The sequence below is a fragment of the Barbus barbus genome, assembly GCF_936440315.1.
Source record: "Barbus barbus genome assembly, chromosome: 44".
Classification (NCBI taxonomy): Eukaryota; Metazoa; Chordata; class Actinopteri; order Cypriniformes; family Cyprinidae; genus Barbus; species Barbus barbus.
In genome coordinates this window covers 18,103,590-18,121,182 of record NC_136722.1, presented here as the reverse complement: position 1 = coordinate 18,121,182, position 17,593 = coordinate 18,103,590, and the positions used below count along the sequence as shown (strand labels likewise).

Genomic DNA, 17,593 nt, shown 5'->3' with positions numbered 1-17,593 from the left:
TACCCATATGCTTTTAATTTACTGTAAATTCATGTTTGTTTCCGGCTGTTCCAAGGCAGGCATACTTCATTCTGGCAGCAATTTATAATGATTCTTGAGTCTTCAGATGAAATTAGTGCAAAAAAGTACTTTAGGAGATGTCACTGTGTTATATTTTGTTACTGGAATACAATATAATAAAAATAATTTTGTAGTATATCCAAAGGTCAAATAGTACTTCATAGAGTACTGTTTAAACGTTTGGGGTCGGTAAAATGTATGTTTTTGAAAGAAGGCTCTAAGCTTAACAGGGCATCATTTATTTGATCAAAAATACAGTCAAAACAGTATTTGTGAAATATCATAATTTAGGATAACTGTATTCCATGTTAAAATATATTTCTTTCCTTTTGTCCAGAAAAATAATTAGGACATCGTTAAAATAGTCCATGTGACATCAACAGTTCAAACATAATTTTATGCAAAAAAAACCCACTTTATTCAACAATTCTTCTCTTCCGTGTCAGTCTTCAGTGTGCGATTATGTATACCATGATACTGTATGATTTCCATATTCAAGTGCTAAGTCAGTTAGTGGGAATACAGCCAATTGGATTTCCCAAAGTATATTGGACCCGCCTCTCTTGAGATTCTCATTGATCAAGAGTAGGTGCCATTATTGCACTTCAAGGCAGGGCCGTCGATAAGGGCTAACAAATGAACCTTTTTCAATAACACCTTTCTCCAAGAGACCATTTACTATAGTATTGCCATTGTATCTTTAGTTACGCACACCTTGTTCTTTCTGAAAATCCCATTCAGTAAATTTATATTCATCTTAATGAACCTGTATCTATCCTTCATGTTTCACCAGCTTCATCTTCAGCTTAAGCTGTTTTGCATGTTTTTGTGAATTCACTGAACCATATTTCATAAATTACCCCTCTGGTGACATGAATGAAGTTGACAGCTATTGTCGGATTACCATGGCAACGTGTCTTGCTTATTGTTCCAGGTGTATTGCATTATTTATTGGTTGTGCTTATTTTCATGAGCATCATGCTTGTTGGAGCTGAATTGAACTCTGATAGTTCTGGTAACTGCTTTAGTTTTATTAACTGAAAATGACAAGAGTGATTTGATTTCAGTCTTGTTGGCTTTTTATATTCCCACCAACACATAATGTGTTTTGCCGTCACTTTTAAATAGAAACGGCACAGTCAGGTAGATATTATTGGTTCCTGTGCTAAAAATATCTTTACGTCAGGCATAAACTTAAAACGTTTTTTGGGAAAAAAGTTGTTGTTTTGGTTTGCAGGAATTAGGACATAATTTAGCCTCAGAGTTTGTTTCAAAATTAATTTTCTGGCTTTGGCTCACTGGGTACTTTAATAGGCTTTTATGTTCAACGTGCAAACAGATTTAACTTTAATTGACACGCTTTGTTAGGTCTAATGACTGCAGTGTCAGCATTTATGATGACCTCAGTGTATACAGTATGTGTGATTCTCCTTGATGTTCAATGACAGGATAATGCAAGCTAATCTCCTCTTCTATTATTTTCTCCCCTCAGGACCCTGCGGGCATATTTGAGCTGGTGGAGCTCGTGGGAAACGGGACCTACGGACAAGTATATAAGGTAAATAATGGTGTACGATAAGTCAAATGTATGATTGGCTCTATAGAACTATCCAGTTCAGTCTCAGAAACATGTTTTGTATTTCCCTCAGCTGTTTGCTTCAAAGTTTTCCCTCTCCCTCCATTAAAGATCTGCACTTACCTGTTAGTGGTTCAGCAAATCTTGCGTTATATGTGTGGTATGTTCAGACGTGTCAAGACTCATGTGTTTTCTTATACTTCTTTCCATTTCTCTGAATGATCATTTGCCCCCTTTTGTTGAAAAAATCTTAAGTGCATATTTGGACAGGGTGATTTGTTTGCAAACAACATTCTGGAAAATATAAGGTTTAAGTTGTTGATAGTCATTGTAAAAAGTTTTGCACGGTTTGACAAGGTCTGAACAGGTTGGGATGCTTGAACTTTGGTTTGGTGTTTCTTTTTTTGTTTGAAGGTGAAAAGATTCACATCATCTCTTTGGTTTTCATCCACAGGGATCAGACCGCTAGTTTGGGTATGATTGATGCGTGCTGAGAGGAGAATAGAATACTATTGATCTGTTTTTTAAATGAAGAGCTCACTGATCAAAGTGTCGCATTTTGACACTGAAGCCGCGAGAGGTGATATAGAAGCAGTTAAGCAGTCTGTCAATCTGAACCGCTGTCATTATGCAATACTTTTAAAGGATTAGTTCAGTCAAAAATCCTGTCGTCATTTACTCATCCTCATGTCATTCTGAACCCATATGACTTATTTTTTTTCAGTAAAACACGATGGGTAATGGTGGAATTTTTATACTATATATTCAAGTTATATAATTCAAATTATGCCATCCTCTATATTTCATTTGCATCTTGATTTATTCAAATGTGGTTTAACATTTTGATGGCTAAGTATGTTGTACCAAATTTTTGCTGTAGATATTTGCGCTAGAGACGCGGCGGGCTTTATTGCACAGCATTTGTGCTGTGAGGCACGTGCGCATTGCTTGACAGTGTGTGCTTCCACCCGCTGTGTTTTCTTTAGGTAAGCTTTCATTTATGCCGTTTGGAATGCTGTACTATTAGATGCATGAAACTCGCGCACTAACAGACTTTCACATGCGCTTTGTTTGTTTGTCCTGAGGCTCGATTGTGGTTGCGGTTAAATGCACTTGCATTTTCAAATACTTTTTAATACGAAATTGATTTACACACAGTCAGTTATGTTTTCAGAGCATGACAAAACATCTGATATATTGAAATAGATCTGTGCATTAGTGTGAATGCAGCCTGTTAAAGCTGCCACAGTCTATAATCTCATCAGTAATAATCAAACAGCAATAATGCTGAGGGAAAAAGAAAAACCCATAACTATTGTCTATAAACTTTCCCATACACTCTTAAAAATAAAAGTGCTTCACGATGCCATAGAAGATCCTTTTTGTCCAAATGGTTCCATAAGGAACCTTTAACATCTGAAGAACCTTTCTTTCACACAAAAGGTTCTTTGTGGTGTAAGAAGGTTCTTAAGATTATTAAAAGGTAAGGAAGAGGTGAACCTTTGACTGAATGGTTCTTTGTGGAACCAAAAATGGTTCTTTTATAGCATCACGTGAAGAACCTTTTGAAGCACCTTCATTTTTAAGAGTGTACTTAAAGAACACTTATTTTAAATTAGTTTTTTTTTTTTAAGTAACCTGCTTATATAATAAAAAAATTAAGTAAATCTCGCACAAAATAAATTTAATATAAAATCTATATGAAAATGTAGCCGTGTGCAGTAATATTCAAAATTGAGAATGTGACACATCGTAATATTGAGTTGATAATGATAATCGTAATTGAATTGAATTGTGAAACCACTGAAGATTCACAACCCTATTTTTAAGATGGCATTACTGACACAGAGATTCCAATTATAAACAGAAAGCATAGAAACTGCAATTTTGGTTAAAATGTAAAGTTGTAAAGATGTATTGATGTATTTGCACAGCAGAAGAATTAATTGGGAAAAAAATGTATATCAAGAATAATTTTGGAATCGGATCGTTACTCCCAACGCAATTAAAAAAAAAAAAAATGTCTTATGTATACCAAGGCTGCACTTGATCAAAAATAAGGTAAAAAACATTATTGAAAAATATCATTACAGTTTAAAATAACTTTTTTTAATTTCTTGAGAAAAAGAAAATCATACTAACCCCAAATTAGCTTTAGCATAGTATTCTACCCGATGGCTTCCTGTTGTGTTCCACTAAAGTCATTGAGATATGAGATCAGAATCAGAAAGAGCTTTATTGTCAAGTATGCTTGCGCATACAAGGAATTTGTTTCGAATATCAAAGATGTACAAATGAGTAAATTATAAGAGCTGTTTCAATTCAGGATGAACTAACCTTTTAAGATTTGAATAAGAATTATTAGACAAATTAAAGAAGCGAAAGAGGAAGTGGTTGTGATTGTCACTTTTAAGTCCTCGGGGAAAAGCCGCAGTTTGCAGAAGTTTTTTGGCTTGACGTTGAGCTCTCTGCGAGTGCAGTCAGTATACTGAGAAAACCAGTAGGAGGTGTGATTCTGAGGTGTCGTCCACTTGTGAAGGTGTATGGAGGGGTCATATCCTGTCAGGTGCTAGATTTCGTTTCCCTCAGTCTCACATGATGAGATTTGATCTCTTTTTTATGGAAAATGAGACAGATGCATCACAGCAAAAGATGAACTCTGCTAATCAAACGGCCCCCTTCATGAATACTTAGCATGTGTTAATAAGAGTGAAAGAGAAAAAGTGTGAAGAAGGGAGAAAAATGAAAAATCATGTGAGACATGATTCGCTAATTTGTCGGCTGCATCAGGGTATAAATGTACCATTATTTCTTAATTGACTGAGTGTGCTCATTACCAAGAATTCCTTTGCTCATAACCATGTTTTCTGAGTGCAATCTCCGAGTTGTTATAGGAGCTTGGTGTTCTTCAGCAGGTTTTGTGCAGTCAAATTATATGCTATTATACTCCTAAATATTGATTCTTTTAGCTGACAGAGCTGGGTAGTAACTGATTACATGCAATCTGAATTACTCATGAAGGACTCATAATTAGAGTATATTACATTTTTAAATAGACCTACTCGTAATCAGACTACAGTTACTATAGTTTTATTGATTATGATTACGTAAATTTACACAATGGCAATAAATAATTCGTAATTTATTGATTCTACCTAATTATTTTTCATCTTTTAAATTTTCCTTTGTGAAATGCTTACATGACATGCAGGTAAACCAATAAAATTAGGGATGCACGATATTAGATTTTGCCGATATCCGATATGCTGATTTTTTTTTCAATCATTTTGGCCGAGACCGATATATTTCCTTTTTGTTTGAAAACAACACCAAGTCTCTGTGCAGAAATTTTAAGCAAAATATAATTTTGGTTAGTTTTTAAGAAGAACTTATTTGTTAGAATTAAATAAACCATAATGAAGGTTTTTTGACAGCACATTGAAGCTTTGAAAATAACTATAAATAAACTATATATCAATCGCTGCACCCCCCCCCCCCCCCCAGAAAGATGCCGTGCGTGCTAAACTTAACATTTTATTTTATTTATAAGATTTAACATTCATAGATGTCTAAAGCAAAAGAGTTTTAAAAATTCTGAAAATCTTTTAGAGCTTATGATTTGTTTAAAAAATAAAACGCATTACACGTTAATGAATAAAACAGTATAAAATTCATGTCATGTTTGTGATTTTTTTTTTTTTTTTTTTTTTTTTTTTTTTTTTTTTCTTTCATGCAAGTTATAGCTTCTGACCTTTAAATCAAAACATACTCATTTTATGACATCATATACTGCTTTATTTAATCAGAAACACAGTCTAAATCTTACATGTTTAGGCTATTTGACTTAATTTAATTAGAAGTAGGCCAACAGATTAAAACTCCCTACCGAACGGGCATTAGGACCCGGGGGAGGCGGTCACTACTGCTATTACTGTTTACTCTATCACACACCAAATGCATCATTCTGTAGGTGCATTCACAGATTAAATGCAATAATCCAAAAGAGTGAATCTAATCATCATTCAGACAAAACTTTGCTTCAAGAATGAGCCACACTGCTGACGTGATCTAATCACTAGCACACCCTGAGCACATGCGAGTTAATGTATTCCTCTTATCGGCAAGACACATCGGCATAATTTGACATAATTTTTCATATCGGCCCGATATTTACATTTAAAGCCAATATCGTACATCCCTAAATAAAATATTTCATTTTCATGTTTTATTTTGATTGATGTTATTTTAAAGTAATTTAATTTAATTTTACATTTTTACGTCTTAATTAAAGGGTTAGTTCACCCAAAAATTAAATTCTGTCATTAATTACTCACCCTCATGTCGTTCCGAACCTGTAGACCTTCGTTCATCTTTGGAACACAAATTAAGATATTTTTGATCAAATCTGAGAGCTCTCTAAACCTGCGTAGACAGCAACGCAACTGCAGTGTTCCCAGAAACGTAGCAAGGACATCGTTAAAATAGTCCATGTGACATCAGTGGTTCAACCGTAATTTTACGAAGCTGCGAGAATACTTTTTGTGTGCAAAGAAAACAATAATAAGATAATTTATTCAACAGTTCTTCTCCCTGAGTTACCATCTTCCGCCATTTTGGAGAGTACCCCAGAATGTAATCAAGGTAATCAGTGCTGTTTACATTCAGCATGCGCTATTGAAATATGTCTATTGAAAGTAAACAACGCTGATTACGTTAATTACGTTCTGGGGTACTCTCCAAAATGGCGGAAGATGGTAACTCGAGGAGAACAATTGTAACTAACTACAATTTTTGCCATGTAATTTGGAATCAGTAACAGACTACAATTTGTAATCAATCTACCCAGCTCTGTTAGCTGATAAATGCATTTTAAATGCCTTATCCGTTTCTTCTGGAGACAATAACATGGATGACTCATCCTGCACTGCACAGATTTTTGTCCAATCAGATGCTCTTTTGATTGAATGTCCCTCCCCCAATTTCAACTGCCTTCAACCAACAGGTAAAGCCTATTGGCTATTTAAAAGGCAGATGAATCTTTCTCAAATTTTTATTTTTAAATTTGGGAAAGGATAAAGAGAAAAAGAAAAAAGGAAATAAACAAAGAAACAAACAACTCTCTAGTCCATAGCTGTCCAGGAAGAAAATTAGAGTGGTAGTTTGCTTTCTTAAACTAAAAAAAAAAAAAAATGCTGTAGAAACAATTTTCATTGATTAATTACAAAGAAACCGCAAGTGACAGACACATTCAATTAAATGTGAAATTTTGAAGTAGAAAAACTTAAATATGTACAACTTAGGAAAATCAGGGTCCTATGGATGGTTGCTTTATAGTTGCTAGGGTGATCTGGGTGCTTCTTTGGGCATTGGGGATTTCTAGGGTGCTTCTGTGTGGTTGCTATGGTGCTTGCTGGTGCTTAATGTCCAGCCCTCTTTTAATGCAAGTATTTCATTGCTTATCTTTTAATTGCAAGTCAGATGGCTTAGCAAAGTAATAGTGCACCTCTAACAAGCCAAACCATTTGAAGTATAATTTATATCTGTAACAAACTGAACAGGATGAGTTACTCACCAAAGTTTAGCAATAGTATGTGTGAGCAATAGTGATAGTAATGATTTCCTTGGCAAACATATTATCCAGACATTCCCTCTGTGCCGCCTCCTGATTACCAAGGTTTGGATAAACAGGTAGTCTGGTAGCGAAATTTAGTTTTTATTTTACATAAAGGTACATTTCTGTGTCTGTTGGTGAGGAATGAAGAAAGCACAGTCTGCGGTGTTTGTGCACCGGATTTGTGTGGGCTAATCAGTCCACACACACACACACACACACACACACACACACACATATATACATATATATATATATATATATATATATATATATATATATATATATATATATATATATATATATATATATATATATATATATATAAAATGAATATAAAACACTCTTGCTCATTTATGTGTGGGAGTTTTTCAAAAGCACAAGCGCCTGACATCTTTCAAAATCCTGGTATTATTTAAAACAGCAGGCATTCATTTATTATCATATGTATGCGGAAGCTGAGTAGTTTTTGAACCAAATTAGACATTTTGTTGATGACATTCTGGTGGCTTTGGTGAAGCTGCATTTAGGTCACAATCAGCCATGATTGACTGAATGTTTAATGTGAAAGAAATAATAGAGGCAGGGAAATTATGAAACATGGTATTTATGTATTGCTGAATAGTTTTTCTGTTGACACCCATGACTTTTTTCCTGATTTGATATGAGATTGCATGCCTCTTCTTTTAAATCGGACTTTTGATTTGAATTGCTTCATTATGCGAGTTCTTTCATCTATTGCTCTTATTTGTTTTCTTTTTTTTTAAATGTGAAATCAGTCATTATTTATCTTTATGAATATTGTGGGGTAAGTAGAATGTAACATTTATATTCATCTTTTATCTATTCAGTTAACTAGTGGATTCATATTCATAATGTCATTTCAGTTCATTGTGTTGCTTTGTTTCACTCTCAGAGAATGAACATTGATTATTGATGACGCATTTCTTTCATTTTTATTCATTCAAGGCACTGATTATAAAAGAATCCTGAAACAAAAACTGTGTCGAAGCTTCTGCGATAATATTAAGCAACACAAATGTTTTCAACATTGATGATACTAAGAAATGTTTTTTCAGCACCAAATTAGCATACGGTATTAAAATGATTTCTGAAGGAATGTGACACTGAAGACTGTGAAGAGTAGAAGATACCAAAGAGTAATGATGCTGAAAATTCATCTTTACCGTCACCGGAATAAATTACATTTTAAAATGTATTATAATAAAAACAATTATTTTAAATACTAAGTACTAATATTTGACAGTATTGCTGTTTTTACTGTATTTTGATCAAATAAATGCAGCCCTGGTGAACATAAGAATGCTTTTTATTTAAGATTTTTAAATTAAATTGAATATTAAAAATCTATTTTACCCTGTTGACTTGTCAATAAACAGAGCAGATTTTACAATAACTAAGCAATGCAAAATACTAGAGAAAAGGTCATCAGAAGTTCCAGGCCTCTATCAGTGCCGCATTAGTTATCTAAATCAGCAGCTCTACCCAAAGCTCATTTCACGGTGTCTGGAGCATCTTGGATGAATTGTGGGTAATTTCTTTAAAAGTAAGTTGCTTAAAAGATCAAATGTGCTGGTCCGTAGCAAAACCTTTTTAGTTTTAGAGTCGGCCTTGTTAAACAGATGTCTTCTGCTTCACTCTGTAGGGCTGTAGCAGCGTGACTCCGCATCTCTGTTGGAGTTTGCAAAGCTCATCTTAACATGGTGCTTTTTGTGCTGTAATTGTGATCCTGAAAAAAGGGGCGGGCCTCACTTTCATTTTACTCAGCCTATCTGGGTCAGAGTTGAAAGAGAGATGATTGTGGTCTTTTTCTTATTAACGGGGGATCTTTGAACTCTCGGACTCCTGCATTGCTGCAAGGTGGTTTATTAAGTCCAAGGGTCGTAGGTTTTGATCTCGCTGACCTGCAAGAACAGATGAGCACGAGCAAGTATTGATTGTTATATTTGACTAGATGCAGGTAGGCCAAACACTGAAGTTATGGATTATAGAAAAAGAAACATTATAGGGCAGGGACCTGGTTAAATAAATAGTTTTTGATTGTTTTTTGAGAAAATTAACCCATTGCATACATCACCAGAGAGAAAAGTCTGTAGTCAAAAAATCAAGCATACATGAACGAATTGTTCACAATAAGATCTGTTACATGCATTTAGAAAATATATACATGGGGAATTTTCATTTCAAGAAATTCAGGAGTTTGAGTCCCTGCAGAAAATCCCACATAGCTCTTTCTCTGGTGGGGCGCCATTTTGGGAGATCCAGAAAGCCATTAAAAACGTGCCCTGTATTAGAAGAAATAGGTTCTGGGTCAGGATGTGCTGCGTTGGGACCGCTCATCTCCCACTCACATGACACTGCTTTTGAGAGAAATCTGCTATGAAGGAGAAAGATACAAATGTGGGCACTTTTATCAAAGCTTGCAAGTTTTCTTTTCAGACGCTTTTAAAGATTTTAGGAGAGCATCACTGTGTCAACAAACCCCCTTAATGGGATAGTTCACACACATACACACAAAAGAAAATTGTTGTCATTTACACTTACTTTCTTTTATGGAACACAAAAGGAGATATTTTGAAGAATGTTCATGCTGTTATGTTCAGTTAAGTGAATGGGTATTTTAGCTTTGACATCCTGCTGTACTGTAAATATCTCCTTTTGTTTTCCATGGAAGAGTGAAGTTGTAAAGGTTTCATAAGATTGGACGAGTAAATGAATCATTTTCATTTTCTGTGAACTGGAATTCTAACATGTAATTTACTGTAATTGAATTATACCTGAGAAAGATTGAGGCTTGTTAGGTGTGTGAGGTGACAAGTTTATCTATATTTTTCTTTTTTGATTTGGTTTTTAGAAGTAGTTTTATGTAGTAGACTATGCTTTAGATTTTAGGTTCTTCCCCTTTAAAGCACCATCACTACAGCTTCCCACATTCAGACGGACATATTTGGTCTTTGAGCATTGCATTTTTGAGACTGCGTGTCAAGTTAAAAATAGTTCAGGTTTTAAGTAGGACTCGAGACCCCAGGATTCTGTTAAATTTTGTTGCGCACTGTTTCAGGCTGGAATACTATATTACAACTTTGCTCAGATTTTTGGCCCGATTTACAGTCTGAACGAGTCTATGCTGGTTGCCAAAAATCAGAATCAGAGTTGAAAATCATGTACTTTTTTTTTTTTTTTCTGATTGAATTTATGCTTGTAACGACTGAAAGTTTGGTAGTTTGTGATCCAGGGTTATTATTGTAAACTAAAACCAAAACCATAAAAAAGGTTGTTACTTAAAATAAATGTCAATTGTTAGTTAAGTATAAGAAAAAACAGTAACACTTTACTTATAGCCTTATCTATGAAGCATTATAAAAGTAGTTTTAATGCATTAATTATGCTTTCTAATGCACCTTATAATTCTTTGTACAATCTCATGAGCAATTGTAACCACAGTTAATGCATTATAACACTTATAAATTCATTGTTACACTAATGCTTTTTAAATTTAGTTATAATCATTTATGATGAAATATAATGTATTACAATGCACATTATGAATAATTATAATGCATTTTACCCTTTAATAACCCTTTATAATGCATTATACTTAAAGGCTTAAGTAAAGCGTTACTGAAAAAAACTTATTTCACTTTTATTTCAACTAGATTTCATTTAGTTTAACTTAATTACCAAAACTAAATAAACTAAAACAAATAAATACATAATTTATAAACACTACATAGACAAAACAATGACTAAATGACAAAAACACACAACAGAAGTACTAAAACTATAAATTATGCTAAAATAACACTGGTGATCCTCAGTCATTCAGGCAACCCACTGATTTGATTTTGAAGGTACAGGATGTCGTTTTGCACATCTCTAACTCAAAACACCTTAGCTACCACATACCAACTCCCTGGCAACCACCCACAACACATTGTAGCACCAAATGTTTTCCAGCAAAGCACCCAGAAATCTAGGTCCACATTATGAGTGAAGGCTTTGCATGTTCTTCTCACCCATACATTATGAGATAAACACAGACCTTACGGTTAAATAAGGAAGTTTCCACAATGAGGCTCTAAATAAAACACCAACTTCCTGCATTCCATAAGTGACTGCAGGGCATGTGGTCTTTTGAAGACTGTTCTCTGAATGGGAGATGAGTGAAAAGATTCTGGCCCCTCCAAAGCTCTCTCAGAGACTGAACTGAGAGGGTCACACTAGGTCACATGTCTCAGGAACAAGAGGAGCTGTCTGTAGAAGTGTGAAAATCACAAACCTCCTCCTCCTTCCAGGCCTGTTGCTAGGCTACAGAGAGGAAGTGGTGCGTTGTGCTTTTGCTTTTTTTTTCCACACTGGCACCCTGTGTCTACCGTTAAGCGGTACAAACATACACCAGGCTTGCAGTGACAAATTACTTCCTGATCCTGATTGTACAGTAATAACTGTTCCGTTTTCGCAACTTCTTCAAAGACACACATATCTAAATGGCTGTTGTTTGGCTTCCCTGCCCTCCAGCAGATACCGTCTTAGTTCTCACAACTGGAGTGTTGAGTATAGCCAATAGCAGCCGTGATGATGAAACCTCACAGCAATGTCTTCCTCACAATATTTTGCAGCTACGGTTACAATGCATTACTACTGGAAGCTCTCCGATAGCCATTTACAGTCATTTCAGATATAATGGGAACAGACCTCAGTATGCATTTCAGCTGCCAGTCTAGATTAGAAGGGTTCTGCTACCGCATAGTGTGCTTATGTTTGGTTTCTAAAAGCATTCATTCACACACAAGCTACAAAAAAATCTGCTGACGACTCTGGAAAAGCCAATCTTTTAGAATTTATTTTATATTAGCATAAAGCATCCTATGACTTTGTTGAAATTGTGTTATGTAGTTTTTTCACAACCATATTTACTATTTTTGCATTATAGTTAATGCGTACCATACTAGGTACAGTATGCATATATTTTCTGTGTAAAATACCAAGTTTTCCTATTGCACTTTATGGGGTACTGATGATGCATTGCACTTGATCATTCATTTCCATTTTTAATATCTATTTCTTTATTCATTACTTTCATTAATAAGATCTTACCAGAAAAAAGTTTTAGAATGTTTGTCATATACATGTTTAAAACACCTTTTTATTTTATCCTATTTTATTATTTTTTATTTATTTTTAAGATTCATTTTTGACTTTATTATGATAGGCCAGTGTAGAAGAGACAGGAAGTGAAGTAGGAGAGAGAGAGGGTGGGTGGGATCAGCACAGGTCCTTGAGTCGGGATTCGAACTCGGAACAACCTGTAGCGCAATGGCACGATATGTCAGCACGCTGCCCACAACTATTGGCGCTGACATTTTTGTGATATGATGTGATATGTCATGTCACTGTGCAATTGTTAGAAAACTCTTGCCATGAGAATAGTATCAGCTGCTGACATGGCATTAAAATCTCAACTACCTACCTACTTAAGTCAAATTTACTTGACTAGACCGTCAAAATTTAAGACATTTTTATATAAAAAATTTGGTCAGCTTCACGGTGTTTAAATGTGTTCTATAAATAACATGTACTTACTTACTAAAATACAAAATTGCAGTTATTTTAAAAATAAATATGGTTATTTTGATAAATACAGCTAAGTTTATCATGAAATGTAGTGAGGTCATGTGACAACAGTTTGAAACACTTTCTGTTGCATTTTGCTTACCGTTTTGCATATTGTTTCTAAAAATATTGCTCAATGTACAGCATATACGTGTGCAGTATGTTAATATTCCATTCTGAGCACAGTTATATTTATCATTAATACTGCACAGTCGGCACATTAGCGTCTTGCTTTTTTCATGGCTTATGGCAATTGAGGACAGTCTTTTCTTATGTCAACGCTCCAGAACTTTTCAGTTAATCTCTGTCAAGATGGCAGATGGTTTTTCCAGTTAGTAGTCGGCCCTGTGAATCTCCTCCTCATGAGAGACGTGGAGCTGTAGAGCGCAAATCCATCACACATGCACCCCTTCGCCAACGTCCACACATCTGATTCATTAATATGCCAGCATAATTTATTACGATTAGTCAGATGTATTATTATCATGATTGGCTCATGTGTTCTGTCACAGATGTCTTCAAATAAGCCAACATTTTGTCCAGTCAGCATGTTCTCCAGCTCAAAAGCTTCAAAACTACCAAGCCATATCGAAAGCAGCCACTCAGAACAGCCTAGGAAATCCACTCAGACCAATTTAGAAACTGCATAGCAATCACCTAAAACGCACAGCATGGGAAGAAACACCTAAAAATTATATAACAATTAATGTTTTTTTTTTTATGGCCGACGTCAGTATCTTTAGTTTCCCAAACAAGATTTATGAGGGAACTGCAGGGTGTTTGTGAGTTGATGAATAATCTAAATCGAATGTAACATTAAAATAAACAATGGGGATGCATAATTAGTCAAAATAAAACTGAAATTCATGGTTACAGTTTATAATGCCTTGCTTTCAGAAAGGCTCCATTGTTTATGTGTTTGGAAACACAATGTGTGCTAATGTTCACTTTCTTAACTTTCACGTTTGGATAATTTCCTACATTTTTGTGGACAGAAGTTTACAGCATTTCATTTTTGTTAAATTATTGAAATATTAACTTTAAAATCTTAGATTTCTTTAAGTAAATATTTTACATCCAAAGGGATTAGCTGACAAAAAAGGTTTAGGAACCTCTGTCTGTGAGCAGGATGATAAATGATAATTAAAGATAGGAAATAAAACATGCCGCAATAAATTAACTTAAATTAAATTTACTAAATGAGAAAAAAAAATGGAACTTGAAAATATAAAATAAACATTAATACTACAAAGTCTCACTTCCAACACTTATCAGATGATGCCAATAATAAAAGACAAATATTGGCATTTTGGTCTATATATAATTGGTTGACCTAGTAAAAAATTAGAAATAATCATTAGATGCTTAAATACGCCATGGTTCCTACATGTCTCTGTGTTTATTAGAATGTTAAAAGTTACCTATTCAGTGATTTTTCTCATTGCCTGTGTTGATTTTATATAGTCATGTGGTTTGTCTGGGTTTCTCCACTCGTTAATACTTTCCAGTAGCAGTTGAAGTTGTTAATGAGCACTGGTGGGACTTGTATGACGCTCTTTCCTCATGACCCCCCCCTTTTTTTCGCTCTTCCCCTCCTTCTGTTGCCGAAACATCTCCTCTGCTCAGAATCAAAGCGGTGGGAGTGTGTTGGGTGAGGAGATGAAGTGTGCATAATTCATTCTGAAGAGCACACACTGGGTGATTCTGCCGTTCAGATGAATGCACTTCTGCTCAGATCTGCTGCCGTGTCTCCTGCTATTGTCCCAAAACACGGGACCTGCTGAGCACACAGATGATCTGCATCCGCAGTGTCTGTTTCTCTCGTTTCTGGTTATGAAATACAATTGAGCTTGGGGGAAGTGAGGAACATAACAGGTAAACAGGAGGGAATTGGGGGAGACCCGGGACAGTGATTTCCATTTCCACATTCCTTCGGTTGCGTAACGCTTTTGGAGATTCGTCCAATCCAAACAGAATTGTCATCTGGTGGCATTGTAACACACACACATTAACAAACACAAAATGGTACAGCCAAGAGCCCGAGATCATTCACACAGGTTTTTGGGTCTGTTTCAATCATTCTAGGAAGCGTGTGTGTTTTGTATGCTGTTACGTAATGATGCCTTGTGCCAGAGAGGCTTACTTCCACCCATTCTTCTGCCACAGATAGATCTCATCACCACATGTTCAGTAATGCCAGTATGATGTTTGTATGACACTCGTGAATGATATTTCCACTCTCTTATCTTTCTCTCTTCAGGGACGTCATGTTAAGACCGGCCAGCTCGCTGCGATCAAGGTCATGGATGTCACAGGGGTAAGAGCGCAAGTAGCCACCTCGGTTTCCTGTTTCTCTCCATGTTGGTTTTACTTTTACACTTTCACTCTTTACTTGTTGTATGATTTTATTTGAACGCAAACATGCATGGGTCATGCTTCACCTACTATAAATTCCCCGTAGGTGTGAGTGTGTGTTTGTGTGTGAGCCCTGTGATGGACTGGCCATCCGTTCAGGGTGTCCCTAACTGTGCACCAAGACACTGGGATAGGCTCCAGTCCTCCCATGATCCTGCAGAGGATGAAGTGGTATGGAAGATGGATGGATGGATGGATGGATTGATGGAACAAAGTACCAGGGCTATAACTGCCATTTTACTTTGAAGGGCCACCACTGGGACACACGTCACTCCCTCAATATTCAGATTATTAGTTAATTTTGTTGTGATTTTCCATGGCTGATTCCATGATTTTCCATGGCTGATTCCATGATTTTCCATGGCTGATTCCATGATTTTCCATGGCTGATTCCATGATTTTCCATGGCTGATGGACAATGCATCAAGCATTTTGGAATATTTTAAGTATGAAGATTTTTTTTCACTAAAAGCTAAATATTGGTAAAAGTTAACTTTTAAAATATTTGATTAATGCTATTAGTAATAGAAAAAATATGAACATATTAATTATATTAATACATAATGTTCAAAAATCATGGGGGCATTAAGATTTTTATAAATATTTTTGAAAGTCTCTAATGCTTATTAGGTCTGCATTTATTTGTTTAAACATACATTAGAAATGGTTAGTATTAGTAATATTATTAGTGTTGTAAAATAAGAGTTTCTTTTTCTATAATATATTATAAGACTTTATTTATTCCTGTGATGGCAAAGTTTAATTTTCAGCATCATTATTCCAGTCTTCAGTGTCACATGATCCTTCAGAAATCATTCTAATAGGCTGATTTGGAGATTAAGAAACATTTCTTGTTGTTATCAATGTAGTTGATATGTAGTTTTTCAAGGAAAATATAAATTTTTTTCTTCAGGTTTTTGATGTGTAGAAAGATTAAATTAACATAATTTATAGGAAATAATGCCTTTAATGTCTCTTTTCCAGCCTTGCTGAATAAAATTATAATTTTTGTGAAATTTTTTTTTACTGACCCCTAATTTTTGTATAATAGTGTATATAAAAATATTAATTTAATTTTGGTAACACATTAGTATAAAGATCAATTCTCACTATTAACTAGTTGATTATTTGCATGCCTTTTAATAACATATTGGCTGCTTATTAGTACTTTTAAAGCACATGTTCTACATCCCTAATCCTACCCAATACCTAAACTTGGTTCTTTTTCACTGGGACTGTCAAACCATTGCTTTGTTTTTTGCTTGTTCTAATCAGCCTGACATAGCAATAGTCTCAACCAATGGCATTAGTTTAGGGCAGGGCTATCTGTTTGGCTGACCAATAACAGATGGATGGAGTGTTTAAGGAAACCTGTTTGAAAACAACAGTTTTACTCCAAATGTTGTTGTTGCTAGTGGCAAACAGAAGTGTGATATAAATTACTAAGTATTATAAATTAAATAGTTATACTGTTAATTATGAACAGTAGTAAATCACACTGTAGAATAGTTTCCTGACAATGACTCACTCATAGACAAAGAAACCTGGTATTTTCCTGCTCTGTCTCAAGTGTTGTCTGTTTTATTTGACAGGATGAGGAGGAGGAGATCAAAGCTGAGATCAACATGCTAAAAAAATACTCCCACCATCGAAACATCGCTACCTACTATGGTGCCTTCGTCAAGAAGAACCCGCCTGGTGTGGATGACCAGCTCTGGGTCAGTCTGAATTAGTTGTAGGCAGAACGAATCAGTTTATTTTAGTGTGTAAATGTTTCATTATTAATGTTTGTAATACAACACAGTGTTAGGGAGCTAAACGTAGTGATGTTTCTAACTTTTTGAGTAGTTTGCTGGTAGTTTAGCCGGTTTCATATTGTTACATACTATATATATTGTTTTTTGTCATGTTATATCTCAAATGCAGATTTGCAGCCACATAAAACTAAAGTTTGACTATAGTGTAACTATTTAATAATTTGCTGACTGTTTTACTTTAATTATTTAAGGTCTTATATTTAATGAGGATAAATATTTGGGTGTGACAATTCTAACCTGTGGAGCCTAAGTGACATAATCAGACAAGTTAAAGATTATGAAGACAATCAATTTTTTCTTTGGAATAACACACTAATGCACAGTAATACCAGGAATACGCTTAAACATAAGAAGCTACAACCTCAAAAATAGCTTCCTCCACACTGGTAAGGTAACACTTTCCAACAGTTGTCGATTTGTCACTCAGAAACACAATGTTCACACTTAGCACAGAGGTGCCTAGGTCTTGTTGTTTTTATC

General features: G+C 35.0%; 1 protein-coding gene across 4 annotated transcripts in view; it reads left to right on the top strand.

The window, feature by feature from the left end:
* The window catches only part of LOC306862960 (traf2 and NCK-interacting protein kinase-like), a 61,224-nt gene that overhangs the window by 9,267 nt on the left and 34,364 nt on the right, over positions 1-17,593 (top strand). For all 4 annotated transcript variants that reach the window (XM_079406078.1, XM_079406077.1, XM_079406076.1 and 1 more), the window contains exons 2-4: positions 1,553-1,618; positions 15,142-15,198; positions 16,889-17,014. In XM_079406078.1, coding sequence (XP_079262204.1) covers positions 1,553-1,618; positions 15,142-15,198; positions 16,889-17,014 — 249 coding nt within the window. The remainder of the gene's footprint in view (positions 1-1,552; positions 1,619-15,141; positions 15,199-16,888; positions 17,015-17,593) is intronic.